This window comes from Scyliorhinus canicula, chromosome 4, assembly GCF_902713615.1.
Source record: "Scyliorhinus canicula chromosome 4, sScyCan1.1, whole genome shotgun sequence".
NCBI classification, from domain to species: domain Eukaryota; kingdom Metazoa; phylum Chordata; class Chondrichthyes; order Carcharhiniformes; family Scyliorhinidae; genus Scyliorhinus; species Scyliorhinus canicula.
Window position 1 is genome coordinate 44560394 of NC_052149.1, and position 18264 is coordinate 44578657.

General features: G+C 50.8%; 1 protein-coding gene across 9 annotated transcripts in view; it reads left to right on the forward strand.

Annotated features, from left to right (window-relative positions):
* LOC119964531 (HORMA domain-containing protein 1-like) overlaps positions 1–18264 on the forward strand; it is a 108192-nt gene that overhangs the window by 7197 nt on the left and 82731 nt on the right. For 8 of the 9 annotated variants that reach the window (XM_038794149.1, XM_038794147.1, XM_038794145.1 and 5 more), the window contains exon 2: positions 648–719. In XM_038794149.1, the coding sequence (XP_038650077.1) occupies positions 672–719 (48 nt within the window). In that variant the 5' untranslated portion in view covers positions 648–671. Of the gene's footprint in view, positions 1–645; positions 720–18264 lie in introns of those variants that run through there. The other variant, XM_038794154.1, reaches the window with a different exon arrangement.

Below are 18264 nucleotides of genomic sequence, written 5' to 3' on the forward strand. Positions count from 1 at the left end.
AGCAAAGCCAATAAAATGGTGAGCTGTACTGCTAAAAAAAAAGCAGCATCAAAGTCATAGAAATTAATAAATTATACAATGTTCTGGTAGACTGCATCTTGAATACTGTTCTATTTCTGGTCACCAAGATACAAGGGAATCATTCAAGCTTTGGGAGATGTGCCACAGGGTTGACCTCTAGCATTAGAGGTCTTTATACTACCTGATCCTTGTTACTGTTTAATTCAAGACGGTTTGTGCATATCAAATGCATTTAACATTATTTGCAGCATAGATGTAAGATTGAATCTCCAAGTTTAAGGACAGAGCAGTAAAGACCTTTTTACAGTGTCATGAGGCTGTGGAATGCATAATCAGAAATATGACAGAAGTGTGGATCATGTTAGCATTTAAGAACAAGGTTACTTTGTTAGTTGAAGGAAAAAGGATCTGAGTTGACGGACAGATGAGTGTAGGACTAATGTTTATGAGCATAAACACCAACACAGACTAGTTGAGGTGAATGGCCCATTTCCATATTTATTTGCCATGTAATTCAAAATTATTTGTACTGTAAACAAAAGTATTCAGAGTAGAAATGATACATTCAGAAACATGTCATGATCCAAGTTTTTATGTTCCTCATTTGTTGTATATTTCTACTATAGGATTACTCATCATTGGAAACAACCATGGCAACAGCACAACGAATGAGAACCTCTGAGAAACAAATATCTGGGGTAATATTTTCATTCAGATTTAAGAATAGATATTAATGCTGTTCGGAAAACAAAGTTCATTTTAAGGCATTTATATTTGAATTGGTAAACATTAGAAATAAGGTACCTTATTCAGTAGGTTTAATTTAATGTTGCTGTGGCTGGAAAGGTAAAACCTATAGTTAGAATCATGCTGGATAAAGGTGTTTTTATGTGTGGGAATTAGATTCTATTGTGCTTAGAGAGGGTTACGGCATGAAGAGCAAATAGAAGTAAGTTGTTGCTCAGCCGCAGGAAGCCACTTTCTAGAGTGAAGGGCTTAATGAGATCATTGCAGCTTAAAATGTACTTTGTAATCCGTGTTGATCCTAAAACCTGTATGTAATTGTTGAGCTAAAGGGGGGGGGGGGGGGGGGTGCAATCAAGTATTGTATTCTAATCCAATATTTTCATGTTTAATAAGTTTTTTTGTTGTTGAAACTAATTCACAGTCCTGTGTCTCTATTCCTTCATGTTTTATTAAAAACAAGTAAAAGTTACGGTCTTTTAAGCCAGGCTTCTATTCTGGGATCTTCCCGTCTAGTTCTAACATAATTGGGTTCGTAACACTGCATAGTATGTTGAATGCAACACAATGGTTGGGATTCTCCGACCCCATGCCGGAGAATCGCCGGGTGGGCGCAAGAATTGCGCAACGCCCCCCCAACGCCGGCTCGCTTATTCTCCGCCGCCAATTTTCGGGAGCCCACGGGATTGCCGCGCTGCCACTCCCCCCACCCCCCGGCGATTCTCCGGCCTCGTTGGGCCGAGTGCCCCCTGAGTTCGGCCAAGTCCCGCCAGCGTGGGTTACATATGGTCCCACACGGCGGGACCTTGGAGTTCTGTCTGCGGGGGTCGTCCTGGGGGGGGGGGGGGTATCCAACTCCGGGGGGGCCTCTGCAGTGGTCCGGCCCGCATACGCAAACTCGGGACGGCCGTGGCGCGCCGGCGTTCGGGTGCCAGAGCTGCGGAAACCACTCCGGAACCCTACCAGCCCCCTAGGAAGGGGTGGATAACTGCCAGGTGAGGCCCGTTGACGCCGGTGTGGCTCGTGCCACTTTTCACGCCGGCGTCAGAACTTGGCTGCAGGATTAGAGAATCCCGGCCAATATATTATAAGATGCTAGACATTCAAACTAAATTATAAGTTATATTTTGTGTGCCAACCCACTATTCTTTTCATTGTCATATTCTTTAGAAGAACACAAACGTTTCCTTATAATTAGAAAGCATAAAAGTGAAAGCCAGCACGGCGGCGCAGTGGTTAGCACTGCTGCTCACGGCACGAAGGTCCCAGGTTCGGTCCCGGCTCTGGGTCATTGTTCGTGTGAAATTTGCACATTCGCTCCGTTTTTGCGTGGGTTTTGCCCCCACAGTCCAAAGATGTTCAGGGTAGCTGGATTGGACACGGTAAATTGCCCCTTAATTGTAATAAAATAGGAATTCGGTACTCTAAATTTTTTTTTTTTAAAGGATGCATAAAAGTGGTATTTACACAATTCATGTACCAATGCAAATATATTTTATTATATTAGAAATCTTGGGCAGGACTCTTCAATCCGCCAGCCATGCGCAGTGCGCCCACACCGGCAGCCGGATTCTCCATTCCAATGGGTTTCCCATTGTGGGCCATTCCAAGCTGTCAGGAAATGCGCGTGTTTGGGTGCACTGACGGCGGATCGGAGGATCCTGCCGATGGAGAATTCCGCAGCTTTACTCTAAATCTATTTTTTAAAAAGATTCTGTTCTGCGCCATTTGCCGGATTAAGGATAATTTTTAATGTAAAAACCTATAAACTACATGTTAAAATATGAAATTTTGAGTGTTTTTGAATTATTTTATGTTTGTTCTGGAAAGATGTGTTCATTAATGACAGCCCTCTTCCTCTTTTGACTTCTTTTACTTCAAGTAACGACAATTGTGTTTGATCATCTTTTTCATCTCCCCCTGTCAGTCATCATTTCTCTTCCAATCGCACTATGTTTAAGCCTCACCACAGCATCTTTCTATCTAGTCTTAGGTTTCCTTATTCTCCTTCTTCCTAGCAGTCCCATCTCCATCACTCTCTTCACCACATTTCCTGTCTCTTAGCACAGATGACCATACTATTTCAATTTCTTCCTGGAAATTTTCTTACATGCTCCCACAATCTTCACTGACCTCAGATGGTTCCTGATTTTGTCCTTTCTCATTATTCCGCACATTTATCTCAACATCTTCATTTCATTAGTATCCAGTTATTGTTCCTCTATCCTTGAGAATTATAGGGATGCCTGAAGGCATTGAGGGAGCGGACGCTGCCATGTATGTGGCCAAAATGCTAGAAAAGCTGATAGTGGAAGGGGGCCTTTGTCTGGCCCCGAGAGGTCGACTGATCGCATAGGGCGCTGATGAGGCTGCAGGTGAACGAGCCGCTGAGTTCCTGGACAGATTCTGAGATGGACGAGGCAAACGAGGAGATGCACCTGAGAGGGGAGTGAGCTGCGAGTGTATCAGAACCTGGGCTCGAATCTGACGAAGAGGAGGGCCGGGTTTAACCGGGTGAAGACTGCCCTCTTTAAAATGGACGTGAAGTTTGGGATGTTGTACCCGGCTCGCCTCTGGGTGATCTTTAACAATGGGGAGCACTACTTTGGAACACCAGAGGAGGTGATGGAGTTTTAGAGAGACAATGGACTGGCAGGTGAAGGAGGACATTAAACTGTCGAGGAGGGGTGTTGTGGTGGTATGATTAACATAGCTGCCTGCCATTGCTGCAGAACACCGGCTTACCATTGGCCCTGGTCAGTCATGTGCCTCTTGACCGATTGGTTGAGATCAGTCATGTGACGGCTCCCCGATTGGTTGAGAGGCTGAGTTAACCCCGCCTCCAGGACGAGGTATAAATACCCAGTACGCCCGGCGGTCGTCCATTTACTGTAGTCGACCGAAGGGCTAACATCTAGCTTATTAAAGCCTAACTTTTGTACAGCAACTCGTCTCGCGTTCAATTGATGGTTCATCAATTTGATGAGCTAGAATTTTGAAGATGGAGCTCCGGATCAAGCCCGAATGCCTCCGCATCAGCCCGCAAACTCAGAACGCTTCAGAAATCTTTAAACATTGGCTGGCATGTTTCGATGGTTACCTGGCGTCCGCAAACAGCCCCCCCACCATGGCACAGAAGCTTCATATCTTCCACTCCAGCGTGGGCATGGCGGCCTACGCGATGATTGCGGAGGAAAAAGATTACGACGCGGCCATGGTTAAGCTGAATGGACAGTTTCTTAAACCGGTAAACAGAGTATTCGCCCGACATCTGCTGGCTACCAGACAACAGCTCCCCGGTGAGTCATTAGACGATTTTTACCAGGCCCTCGCTGTCCTGGGGAGGAATTGCTCCTGCCTCCAAGTTTCGCGATATCGTTTACCATGGCGGAAATACGGGGGAGAGGATACGCGTCCAGTTGCGTAAATCGGTTGATGGTCTGGCTATAGTCGATGACCATCCGGTTTTTCTCCCCAGTCCGGACCACCAGCACCTGGGCTCGCCAGGGACTCTTGCTGCCCTCGATGACCCCTTCCGTCAGCAACCTCTGGACCTCTGACCTGATGAAGGACCGGTCCTGGGCGCTGTACCGTCTGCTCCGTGTCTCGGCGGGTTTGCAATCGGGGGTGGGATTAGCAAACAAGGAGGGGGGGTCCACTTTGAGAGACACGAGGCTGCAGACAGTGAGGGGGGGTATAGGGCCGCCGAATTGGAAGGTCAAGCTCTGCAGGTTGCACTGGAAGTCCAGTCCTAGGAGTGCCAGTGCGCAAAGGTCAGGGAGGACAAGGAGTTTATAATTTTAAAAAACCTTCCCTTGGACCGTGAGGTCTGCGATGCAGCAGCCGGTGATGTGGACGGAGTGCGAACCTGAGGCTAACCCGATTTTATGTTTTACAGGATGGACAGGCTGCCACAGCGTCTTACCGTGGCAGGGTGAACGAAGCTTTCCGTGCTCCCGGAGTCCAGCAGGCAGCCCGTCTCGTGGCCGTTGAGGTAGATCAGCGTTGTCGTTTTGGCGAACGTGCATGGACGTGACTTCGAGCTGAATGGCTGCGAGCCGTGGAGAAAATCTATATTCGCCGTCGTCGTCCGAGTAGATGCTGGAAGAACCTTGCGTGCCAGTCCCGGAAGGTGGTGCCCAGGATCCGCACGTGGAGTCAGGGCCACAAGATGGCGGCGCCCAGGACCCGCACGTGGAGCCAGGGCCCCAAGGTGGCGGCGCCCAAGACCCGCACGTGGAGTCGGCGCCCCAAGATGGCGGCGCCCAGGACCCGCACGTGCGGTCGGCACCCCACGATGGCGGCGCCCAGGGCCCGCACGTGGAGTCGGCGCCCCAAGATAGCGGCGCCCGTGGGGCCCTCGTGGTTGCTGGGGGCGGGGTTAGCGGTGCCGGCGGGCCGATCGGAGCGGCTGTGAGCAGGGGCAGAGAGGCGCGCAGGCCAGGGGCCCGGGGGCGGCGAGTGCAGAGTAGAGTGGTGTGCTGGAGGGGCCCGGAGGAGAGAGAGAAGCGCACAGGGGCCCGGGGGCGGGGGGGAGAGAGTTGCGTGGCGCCCAGGAGGGGACCGGGATGCCCGGAGGAGAGAGAGAGAGGCGCACAGGCCAGGTGCAGGGGCCCTGGGGCAGGGGGGAGAGAGTTATGCGGGATCCAGGAGGGGCCAGCAAGGGCCCGGAGGGGGGGATCCCTGGTCACTGCGCGGAACATCAGCGACCGTTTTGGCCTGGCAGACAGTGGAGAAGTGGTCCTTCTTCCCGCAGCTCTTACAGAGGGCAGAGCGGGCTGGACAGCGCGGGCGAGGGTATTTTGCGGACCCACAAAAATAGCAGCGGGGCCCCGTGGACTTGTCGGGGCGTCCCGCGGCGCAGGCCTGAGGGAGGTCGGGAGCGGCGGATGGCGGTGGGAAAGCGTGCCAGGAGTCCCAGGATGGTGCAGCACGGCTGGGGACATAGGCGCGGGTGTTTAGATCGGCGACCTCCAGGGAGGTGGAGAGAGTCCGTGCCACAGTTAAGCTGAGGTCGTCTTTCTCCAGCATCCGCTGGCGGATAGCGGGGGACTGTATCCCAGCCACGTAAGCATCTCTGATCAGCAGTTCCATGTGCTCCGTAGCTGAAACTGGGAGGCAGGAGCAATTCCTCCCCAGGATAGCGAGGGCCTGGTAAAATTGGTCTAATAACTCACCGGGGAGCTGTTGTCTGGTGGCCAGCAGATGTCGGGCGAATACTCTGTTGACTGGTTTAAGGAATTGTCCATTCAGCTTAAGCATGGCGGCATCGTAATCTTTCTCCTCCTTGATTATCGCGTAGGCTGCTATGCCCACGCTGGAGTAGAGGATGTGAAGCTTCTGTGCCATGGTGGAGGGGCTGGTTGCAGATTCGAGGTATCCTTCGAGACATGCCAGCCAATGTTGAAAATTTTTTGCAGAGTTCTGAGTTTGCGGGCTGATGCGGAGGCATTCGGGCTTGATCCGGAACTCCATCTTCAAAAATCTAGCTTATTAAATTGATGAGCCATCAATTGCACGAGAGTCGAGTTGCTGTACAAAAGTTAGGCTTTAATAAGCTAGAACTTAGCCCTGCGGTCGACTACAATAAAATGGACGAACGCCGGGCGTTCTGACTATTTATACCTCGGTATGGAGGCGTGGTTAACTCAGCCTCTCGACCAATCGGAGAGCCGTCACATGACTGGTCTCAACCAATCGGTCGAGAGGCACATGACCGACCAGGGCCAATGGTAAGCCGGTGTTCTGCACCAATGGCAGACAGCTATGCAAATCATACCACCACACTTCCTTAACGTGGTTGATGAGTACTCCAGATTCCCCTTCGCCATCCCATGCCCCGATATGACGTCTGCCACAGTCATCAAAGCCCTCCCTCAATAGCGTCTTCACTCAGTTCGTTTTCCCCGCTTACATCCACAGCGACCGGGGATCCTCCTTTATGAGTGATGAGCTGCGTCAATTCCTGCTCAGCAAGGGCATTGCCTCGAGCAGGACGACCAGCTACAAACCTCCGGGGAAACGGGCAAGTGGAGAGGGAGAACACCGTCCTGCTGGCCCTACGGTCTAAAAATCTCCCGCTGGCAGGAGGTCCTCTCCAACGCCCTCCACTCCATCCGATCGCTACTTTGCACTGCGACTAACGAACCCCCCCCCCCCCCATGAACGTCTCCATGCCTTCCCCAGGAAGTCCACCTCTGGGGTTTTGCTCCCAACGTGGCTGGCAGCTCCAGGACACGTTCTCCTCCACAAGCACGTGTGGCTCCACAAGGCAGACACGTTGGTCGAGAGGGTACAGCTACTCCATGCAAACCCGCAGTACGCCTACCCCGACGGCTGCCAAGACACAGTCTCCCTCAGAGACCTGGCACCAGTTGGTTACCCACCCCACCCAACTGCCCCGGCGCCACCCATCTTCCCCCCCAGCGCACCTCACCACAGCCCCCGCCCCAGGATGATCTGTCCTCCCCTTGGTCCCACCCAGGGATGAAGATGAGGACTACACGCTCCCGGATTCACCGTGACCGAGCCGGCGCCTGCATCGCCACCGGGACTGCGGCGCTCACAACGGAGGATCAAGGCACCCGACCGGCTCAATTTGTGAACTTTCCACAAAATGTACACTTTAAAAATGCTCACATACATGTAAATAGTTTTTCCACCACCCCAGCTGGACTCATTTTTTAAAGAATGTGGTAGTCACCACTGTTTATATATAACGTATATGAGAAGTAATACGGTAAAGCTCCTGTACTACAGGTACGGGGGTCACTCCCTGCCTGCTGGCTCCGTCCAGTAGGCGGAGTATAAATGTGTGTGCTCAATGAGCTGCAGCCATTTTGGCAGCAGCTGCAGGAGTCAACACATCTCTGCTTAATAAAGCCTTGATTACTCTCGTCTCTTCATAATTGATAGTGCATCAGACCTTTCTCCTCCATCCTTAATCACTTTTTTAAAATAACGTGGAGATGTATTGCCTCAGTTCAAACCATTTCCTCCAGCACCCCACACACACCAGGCTCTATGGGCACGATTCTCCCAAAACGGGAGAAATCGTAAGGCTGGCGTCAAACCCGGGCGGGTTTGACGCCAGCGCGCCCCTTCCCGACCGGGAACCGATTCTGGTCCCCGGTTGGGGCTAGCAGCCCGACGCCGCAAGCTCCGGCATCACGGGCTTAACGAATTTCGTTAAGCCCGCTTGCCGGAGTTAGCGCCGGCTGACGCGTCATATGACGTCAGCCGCGCATGCGCGGATTGGAAGACTCCAACCCGCGCATGCGCGGATGACGTCATCGCGTATTTGCGCGAAACCCGCGCATGCGCGGGCCGGGATGCCCCTCAGCCGCCCCGCGAATGGATACTGCGGGGCGGCGGAAGGACAAATAGTGCGCGGGCATCGGGCCGTGGTACTGCCGTGCCAATCGGTGCCATGGTTATAAAAAGCGAGTTGTTCCCGCCGTTTTTACGAACGGCCAGACCAGGTCTGTTTGCCGTTCGTAAAAACAGCGTAAAGGGCTGGGACTTCGGCCCATCGAACAGCTGTGAATCGCTGACGGCCGTAAGACAACGGCGGCAGCGATTCGTGTCGGGAGTTGGGCGGGGGGGGAGAATAGCGGGAGGGCGGGAAAAATGTCGGGAAGGCCCTCCCGCTATTCTCCGACCCGTCGTGGGGGTCGGAGAATTTTGCCCTATGTCTTTTGTTCTTAAAGTTGCTCCATTGTGTTGCAATCTCTCACAGCTATGCTTTAATATCTAACACATTCTCCCTTTCTTCAGTTCTGATGAAAAGCCAAAGGGACCTGAAACATTAACTCTGCTTTCTCTCCTTGCAGATACTGCCAGACCTGCTGAGTTTTTACAGCATCCTCTGTTCTTGACTCACTTTACTTACACATTTCTTTTTAAATACTTGTACTCTTGCAGTCTGTTTTTGCATTTCTATCTAGCTTCCCCTCATACTCTTAATTTATTTCTCCTGATTAACCTTTAGTAGTTCTTTTCCATTCTTTATATTCTGATCAATCAGCTGCCCTGTCACTTTTTATACATTCATAAAATCATAGAATTTACAGTGCAAAAGGAGGCTATTCTGCCCATCGGGTCTGCACCGGCTCTTGGAAAGAGGACCCTACTTAAGCCCACACCTGCACCCAATCCCCGTAACCCAGTAACACCACCTAATCTTTTGGACATTAAAGGACAATTTAGCATGGCCAATCCACCTAACCTGCACATCTTTGGACTGTGGGAAGAAACTGGAGCATCCGGAGGAAACCCACGCAGACACGGGGAGAAAGTGCAAACTCCAGTCACCCAATGCCGGAATTGAATCTGGTACCCTGGAGCTGTGAGGCAGCAGTGCAAACCACTATGCCACTGTGTTTTCTCTATCTGACTCAAATAAGTTGAGGTTCAATATCCGTCCTTACATGCAAGGCTGTATTGGGGCCTGATGCACCATCAATTGGACACGAAGATGAGATCCAAACAAAAGGCTTTAATGCACAAGATGTGTGCCCGGCACCAGACTTACAGAAGAATGGCCGACTGCCAGGAAGCACGGGTTCTTCTATCTCGCCTTGTAGGCGGAGCTACCTGCCTCTCAGTCAATCGGCTGAGAGGCACATGACTTACCCGGGCCAATGGGCAGCGAGTCCTCTGCACCAATAGCAGCTCACTTCCAAGGTACCGTAATACCCCTAGTCATACTACCACAGTGCCTTGAATTTTTCTTAAGTTTGATGCTTTCCTTAACTTGTTTAGTTAACAATGGATGGTAGGCTATCCATTTAGATTTTTTCTTTATAGTAAGAATGTACTTATTCTGAAATATTCCCTTAAATTAGGGGCAGCAGGGTAGCATGGTGGTTAGCATAAATGCTTCACAGCTCCAGGGTCCCAGGTTCGATTCCCGGCTGGGTCACTGTCTGTGTGGAGTCTGCACGTCCTCCCCCTGTGTGCGTGGGTTTCCTCCGGGTGCTCCGGTTTCCTCCCACAGTCCAAAGATGTGCGGGTTAGGTGGATTGGCCATGCTAAATTGCCCGTAGTGTCCTAATAAAAAAGTAAGGTTAAGGGGGGGTGGGGGATTGTTGGGTTACGGGTATAGGGTGGATACGTGGGTTGAGTAGGGTGATCATGGCTCGGCACAACATTGAGGGCCGAAGGGCCTGTTCTGTGCTGTACTGTTCTATGTTCTAAATGTCTGTCACTGCTTCCCTATTAATCGTTCCTCGAGCGAAGTATCTCAGTTCACTTGTGCTAGCTCAGCTTTCGTGCCCACATTGTTGTCCTTATTTAAGTTTAAAATACGAGTTTGAGACTCACGTTTCTCCATTTCAAACCGGATGTAAAATTCAATTATATTGTGGCTGCTGCTACCAAGGGCTGCCTTTCCTCTGAAGTCCCTGTCACATTACACAATACCAAGTCTAATATAACCTGCTCTCTGGTTAGATCCAGAATGTGCTGTTCTAAGAAACTATCTCAAACATTCAGATTTTTCAACTTGTATGTAGATTAAAATCATCCATGATTATTGACAGCCCTTTATCACAAGCACCCAATATTTCTTCGGAAAATCGGACCATAAGACTGTGTTCCTTCTCCTGGCATACAAACAGAAACTGAAGCGAGAGAATCCAGTTAAGTAAGTCTTGCAGTGCTGGTCCGAGGCAACAGAAGAGCTCCTATGTGACTGCTTGGAGTCAGTGGACTGGTCCATATTTAAGAACTCAACGACCAACCAAAATCAGTATGCCACCACCGTCACGGACTTTATCAGCAAATGTATAGACGACTGCGTGCCATAGAAAGAAGTATGTTCCCCAACCGGAAACCATGGCTTAATTGGTAGATTGACGCGCTACTGAAAGCCAGGTCTGAGGCGTTCAAATCAGGCGACCCAGACCTATACCAGGAAATCTGGTACAAACTCCGCAAAGTCATCAAGGATGCCAAGAGACAATATCAAACCAAGCTAGAGTCACATACTAGCATTACAGATTCTTGTCGGCTGTGGCAAGGCTTTAACAGCATAACGGGCTACAATGCGAAGCCGCGCACAATCTCCAGCAGAAGCGCACCCCTCCCTGATGAAGTCAACACATTCTATGCTCGGTTCGAGCAGGAAACCATCAAACCGCTATTGACTGCCCCAGCAGCCCCGAAAACACCCACACCCACCATCACAGCTTCCGAAGTCAGATTGGCCTTCTTGAAAGTGAACCCTTGGAAGGCGATGGGCCCAGACGGAGTCCCTGGTCATGCACTTAGACCCTGCGGAAAGCAGCTGGCAGATGTGTTCATGGACATCTTCAACCTTTCCCTTCTCCGTTCTGAGTTCCCTACTTGCTTCAAGAAGATCACCATCCTACCGCTGCCAAAGAAGAACCAGGAAACGTGCCTCAATGACAATCGTCTCGTGGCCCTGACATTGATCATAATCAAGTGCTTCGAGAGGTTGGTCATGAGGCACATCAATTCCGTACTCCCAGAATGCCCAGATTCACTGCAATTTGCATACCATTGCAACCGGTCCACAGCATACGCCACCTCCCTGGCCCTACACTCATCCCTGGAGCATCCCTATAACAAGGACTCCTAAAGTCAGACTCTTATTTATTGAATACAGCTCCGCCTTCAACATCATATCAAAGCTCCAAAACCTAGAACTTCTCACCCTACAACTGGATCCTCAACTTCCTGACCCATAGACCACAATCAGTAAGAACAAACAACACCTCCTCCACGATAGTCCTCAATACCAGGGCCCTGCAAGGCTGTGCACTCAGCCCCTTACTATACCCCCTATACACACACATTGACTGTGTGGCAAAATTTGGCTCCAACTCCATCTGCAAGTTTGCTGACGACACGACCGTAGTGGGTGGGATCTCGAACAATGATGAGTCAGAATACAGGAGGGAGATAGAGAACCTAGTTGAGTGGTGTAACAACAAGAATCAATGTCAGCAAAACCAAAGAGCTGGTCATTGACTTCAGGAAACAAAGTACTGTACACACCCCTATCTGCATCAATGGGGCCGAGATGGAGATGCTTGACAGCTTCAAATTCCTAGGTATGCACATCACCAAAAATCTGTCCTGGTCCACCCACGTCGACGCTACAACCAAAAAGGTACAACAGCACCTATACAGTCTCAGGAAACTAAGGAAATTTAGCATGTCCACATTACTAACTTTTACAGGTGCACCATTGAAAGCATGCTATCTGTCTGCATCACAGCTGGTATGGCAACTGCTCAGCCCAAGACCGGAATAAACTACCAGGTCCTGTAACACCACCCGTCCATCATACAAACCCACCTCCCATCTATTGACTCTGTCTACACCTCCTGCTGCCTTGGGAAAGCAGGCAGCATAATCAAAGACCCCTCCCACTCGGCTTACTCACTCTTCCGACTTCTTCCATTGGGCAGGAGATACAGAAGTCTGAGAACACGCACTAACAGATCCAAAAACAGCTTCTTCCCCGCTGTTACCAGACTCTTAAATGACTCATTGATGGTCTTATGGATTGATCTGATCTCTTCACACATCTTCACCCGATGCCTATGTCGATGTATTTACATTGTATATTTTATGAAGTCTTACAAGACTTTGACTTTGTCTATATATATGTTTCTGGAACCTACCTCTTCATTCACCTGAAGAAAGAGCAGTGCTCCAAAAGCTAGTGTTTGAAACAAACCTGTTGGACTTTAACCTGGTGTTGTAAGACTTCTTACTGTGCTCACCCCAGATCAACGCCGGCATCTCCATATCATTATGTGTGAGTTTTAGGCTCCATCTTAGAAGCATGCGATATTTAATAATGTTTGAAAAATTATTGATATTCTATTGTAGATGTGCAAAGGGCATAAATCCCACTAATATCATTGTACCACCAAAAATACTTCAGGGCAGAAATACTGGCATATCCCCCATCCCCGCGAAAGGTACCTGTGCCAGTAACAGTACAATGAAATTATCCACTCAATAACGCAGTTGGAATCTCTGAATGTCAGCCCCCCAGAATAACTTTTTTTAAAAACATTTTATTCGTGCATTTGTGACTGAGAAACCCAGCCATGTCACTGACCCAGGTCTCTAATTCCGGGGGCTTTGAGTCCCTCTACATTAACAGTATCCGTCTCCGGGCTACCAGGGAGGCAAAGGCCAAAATGTCAGCCTCTCTCGCCACCTGGTCTCCCCGCTCTTCCGACACTACAAAAATCGCCACCTCTGGACTCGGCACCACCCGTGTTTTAAGTATCGTGCACATAGCCTTAGCAAAACCCTGCCAAAACCCCCCAAGCTTCGGGCATGCCCAAAATATATGGATATGGTTTGCTGGACCTCCTGCGCAACTCGCACACCTGTCCCCTACCCCAAAGAACTTGCTCATCCGGGCCACCGTCACATGTGCCTGGTGAACTACCTTAAATTATATCAGGCTAAGCCTGGCACATGATGAAGTGTTAACCTTGCTTAAGGCATCCGCCCACAGACCCACCTCTATCTCTACACTCGGGAGCTTCGAGTCCCTCCACATTAATAAAATCCGTCTCCGGGCTACGAGGGAGGCAAAGGCCAAGGCGTCGGCCTCTCTCACCCCCTGAACTCCCGGGTCTTCTGACACTCCAAAGATCGCTATCTCTGGACTCAGCACCACCCGTGTGTTAAGCACCTTGGACATTGCCCTCGCGAACCCTTGCCAGAACACTCTAAGCTCCAGGCATGCCCAAAGCGTGGACATGGTTTGCAGGGCTACCCTTGCACCTCATACAACTGTCTTCTACCCCAAAAAACTTTCTCATTCTCGCTGCCGTCATGTGTGCCCGGTGGACCACCTTAAATTGAATTAGACTGAGCCTGATAGATGCTGAGGAGGAATTAACCCTGCCCAGGACCTCTGCCCACAGACCCGCTTCCAACTCCTCACCTAGCTCCTCTTCCCACTTGCCCTTGAGCTCCTCCACCGGGGTTTCCTCCGCCTCCTGTAGTTCGTGGTAGATATCCAACACCCTCCCCTCCCCCACTCAGGTGCCGGAGACCACCCTGTCCTGTTGTGGTAAACCACTGTTGCACCGCTATTAGAGAATGTATGGTTGGGCCTGTACTACAGGTACGTTCGTAGTCCCTGCCTGCTAGCTCCGCCCAGTAGGCGGAATATAAATATGCGGCAGCCATTTCGCCAGCTGCTGTGGGAGGCCACACATCTTAGAGCAATAAAGCCTCAGTTGTACCCAACTCAAGTCTTTGTGCAATTGATCGTACATCACCTGTATCCTCAGTGGCGGCAGCGTCGGAAAGGCCACTACCTGTTTTTTCAGGAAGGCTCATACTTGCAGATATTTAAAGGCGTTTGCTGGAGGCAGATTAAATTTGTCCTCTAGCGCCTTCAAACTGGGAAAGCTTCCGTCTATGAACAGATCTCCCATCCCTCTGATGCCTGCCCCGTGCCAGCTCTGGAACCCACCATCCATCCTACCCGGGACAAACCTGTCGTTGTTGCATATCGGGGTCCAGACCAACGCTCCTTCCACCTTCTTGTACCTCCTCCACTGTCCCCAGATCCGCAGTGTCGCCACCACCACCAGTCTTGTGGAGTAACGAGTCGGCGAGAATGTCAAAGGAGCCGTTATTAAAGCTCCCAGACTAGTACCTTTACATGACGCCGCATCCAGCTGCTCCCACGCCCCCACCCCCATCACCCATTTCCTAATCATAGCTATATGATAAGCTGGAGCTTGTTAATTAGTGAATTGGATTCGGCCAGTTTTCAGAGGCAAGAGTCACAGTATAAATCTGAGCTAGTTACAGTGCAGACTTTGTTTGCACTGAGTGCTGAACTTGTTGCATTTGAGTGGTACAGTGAGAGTTTGGTGACTGAGGGAGTTAGGTGAGGAGGGAGTAAAGTGCTCCTTACATTTCATTTCCTATATTTATCAAAGAGCATGAAGGGAGCCAGGAGTTTAGAGTACAGCTGACTGGAAGCAGAGTCAGAGGGCGGAGGTCCAGTTGGTCTACGGGGAAGCTAATTCTGTAAAGTAAGAGGGGATGGAGGCTAGGGCAGTTGCATGCTCCTCCTGTAGGATGTGGGTGGTGAGGGATACCACTGGTGTCCCCGCTGACTATACCTGCGGGAAGTGCACCCAACTCCAGCTCCTCAGAGACCGTGTTAGGGAGCTGGAGCTGGATGAACTTCGGATCATCCGGGAGGCAGAGGGGATTATCGAGAAGAGTTACAGGGAGGTAGCCACACCCAAGGTATTGGACAAGAGTAGCTGGGTTACAGTCAGGGAAAAGAAAACTAACAGGCAGACAGTGCATGGATCCCCCGTGGCCATTCCCCTTCAGAACAAGTATACCATTTTGGATGCTGTTGGGGGGGATGACCTACCGGGGGAAGGCCCTAGCAGCCAGGTCTCTGGCACTGAGTCTGGCTCTGGGGCTCAGAAGGGAAGTGGGGAGCATAGAAAAGCAATAGTAATAGGAGATTCAATGGTTAGGGGAATAGATAGGAGATTCTGTGGTCGCGAGCGAGACTCCCGGAAAGTATGTTGCCTCCCGGGTGCCAGGGCCAGGGATGTCTCGGATCGTGTCTTCAGGATCCTGAAGGGGGAGGGTGAGCAGCCAGAAGTCGTGGTGCACATTGGTACCAATGACGTAGGTAGGAAAAGGGGTGTGGAGGTAATAAACAAGTTTAGGGAGTTAGGCTGGAAGTTAAAGGCCAGGACAGACAGAGTTGTCATCTCTGGTTTGTTGCCGATGCCACGTGATAGCAAGGCTAGGAATAGGGAGAGAATGCAGTTGAACACGTGGCTGCAGGAATGGTGTAGGAGGGAGGGCTTCAGGTATTTGGATAATTGGAGCGTATTCTGGGGAAGGTGGGACCTGTACAAGCAGGACGGGTTGCATCTGAACCAGAGGGGCACCAATATCCTGGGTGGGAGGTTTTCTAGTACTCTTCGGGAGAGTTTAAACTAATTTGGCAGGGGAATTGGAACCGGATTTTTAGTCCAGCAACTAAGGAAGCCGATATTCAGGACGCCGAAGCATGTAGTGATGCAGTGGGGAAGGTAACACTGACAAAGGAGAGAACTTGCAGGCAAGAAGAAGGGTTGAAGTGTGTATACTTCAATGCAAGAAGCATCAGGAATAAGGTGGGTGAACTTAAGGCATGGATCGGTACTTGGGACTACGATGTGGTGGCCATCACGGAAACTTGGATAGAAGAGGGGCGGAAATGGTTGTTGGAGATCCCTGGTTATAGATGTTTCAACAAGATTAGGGAGGATGGTAAAAGAGGTGGGGGGTGGCATAGTTAATTAGAGATAGTATAACAGCTGCAGAAAAGGCAGTTTGAGGGGGATCTGCCTACTGAGGTAATATGGGTTGAAGTCAGAAATAGGAAAGGAGCAGTCACCTTGTTAGGAGTTTTCTATAGGCCCCCCAATAGCAGCAGAGATGTGGAGGAACAGATTGGGAAACGGATTTTGGAAAGGTGCAGAAGTCACAGGGTAGTCAAAGGCCTCTGGGCTTTACCCGATTGCATGCCCGCTTTTCACTTGACAATCTCCTCCAATTCAATCGGGGCCCCCAGTCCCTCCACCAGGTCCTCTTCCACCGTTGGAAATCTCAACTGGTCCAAAAATTGCCTCATCCCTTCCGCTCCCATCGGAGGCTCCGACTCGTATAGTTTACTATAGATTTCCTTGAAGACTCCGTTCACACATACACACCCCCCCCCCCCCCCCCCCCCCCCCCCCCCCCCCCCCCCCCCGCCTTGGATCCAAGACCGTGTTACCCTCCTTATTCTTTACTCCCCCGATTTCCCTGGCCGCCTCCCTCTTTTGCAGTTGGTGTGCCAGCATTCTACTCGCTTTCTCAAGGACCGTCATTTTCACGGTCTGTACCCAGCCACCCACCCCCGCCAGTGACAGCGGGAGCATGTCCCATCTCCTATAGTCCTCCTCATTTGTTGCACAAGCCGGGACAAGATTAATTTGTGTAATGTCTCCCATTCCTGTGCCACCTGGATTCCCAGATAGCGAAAGCTCCTTCCTACCATTCTAAATGGCAGCTCTCTCAGTCTCCTCTCCTGCCTGCCCACGTGGATCGCGAACATCTCGTTTTTCCCCATATTTAATTTATACCCCGATATAAATTCCCCTAAGATCCGTATAATCTTCCCCATCCTCTATAATGGGTCCAAAATGCACAGGAGCAGGTCATCCGCATAAAGCGAAACCCGAAGATCCCCCCCCCCCCCACCCACACACCCGGACCAGCCCTTTCCAATTCCTGGAAGCTCTTACCGCCATATCCAATGGCTCTATGACCAGAGCAAATAACAGCGGGGAAGGGGACACCCTTGCCTTGTCCCTCGGTGCAGTTTAAAGTAGCCCGACAACCGCCAATTCGTTCGCACACTTGCTACTGGTGCCTGATGCAGCAACCACACCCAATCAATGAAGCCCTGACCAAACCCGAACCTTCCTAACAACTCCCACAAAGAATTCCACTCCACCCGATCAAAGGCCTTCTCCGCATCCATCGCAACCACCACCTGCATCCCCCCCCCCCCCCCCCCCCCCCCCCCCCCCCCCCCCCTCTGAGGACATCATAATAATGTTTAAGAGCCTTCTAACATTGTCCGTATGTTGCCTGCCCTTTACAAACCCCATCTGGTCTTCCCCTATCACCTCCGGGACACAATCCTCCATCCTTGTGGCCAATATCTTCGCCAGCAGTTTGGCGTCCACATTCAATAGGGAGATCGGCCTATATGACCCGCATAGCTCAGGGTCCTTCTCCCGTTTCAGAATCAATGAGATAGAGGCCTGCGACGTTGTTGGGGGAAGGACTCCCCTCTCCCTTGCCTCATTAAATTTCTTCACCAGCAACGGTCCCAATATCTCCGAGACCTTCTTGTACAATTCCACCAGGTAGCCGTCTGGCCCCGGGGCCTTGCACGACTTCCTGACTTCCAGCACCTCCATTATTTCCTCAATTTGAATTGGGGCTCTCAGCCCTTCCACCAGTTCTTCCTCCACCCACCCCAGCCAGGGGGTCCGACACAAATAACTTGCTATAAAAGTCCTTAAACACCTCATTCACCCCCACTGGGTCAGGAGCGCAGTCCTACCTCTGTCCTTTACTCTCGCTATCTCCCTGGCGCATCCCTTTTCTTCAGCTGGTGTGCTAGCATTCTACTGGCCTTTTCCCTATACTCATACACCCCTCCCCTTGACTTCCTCAGTTGTTCCACCGCCTTCCCTATAGCTAACAACCCAAACTCCGCCTGTAACCTCTGCCGCTCCTTCAGTAGCCCCACATCTGGGGCTTCCGAATATCTCCTAGTCACCTTGAATATTTCCCCAACCAACCTACCCCTCTCTGCTCGTTCCATGTTTTCTCTATGGGCCCGTATTGAAATTAGCTCTCCTCTAACCACTGCCTTCAGAGCTTCCCACACCGTTGTTGCCGAGACCT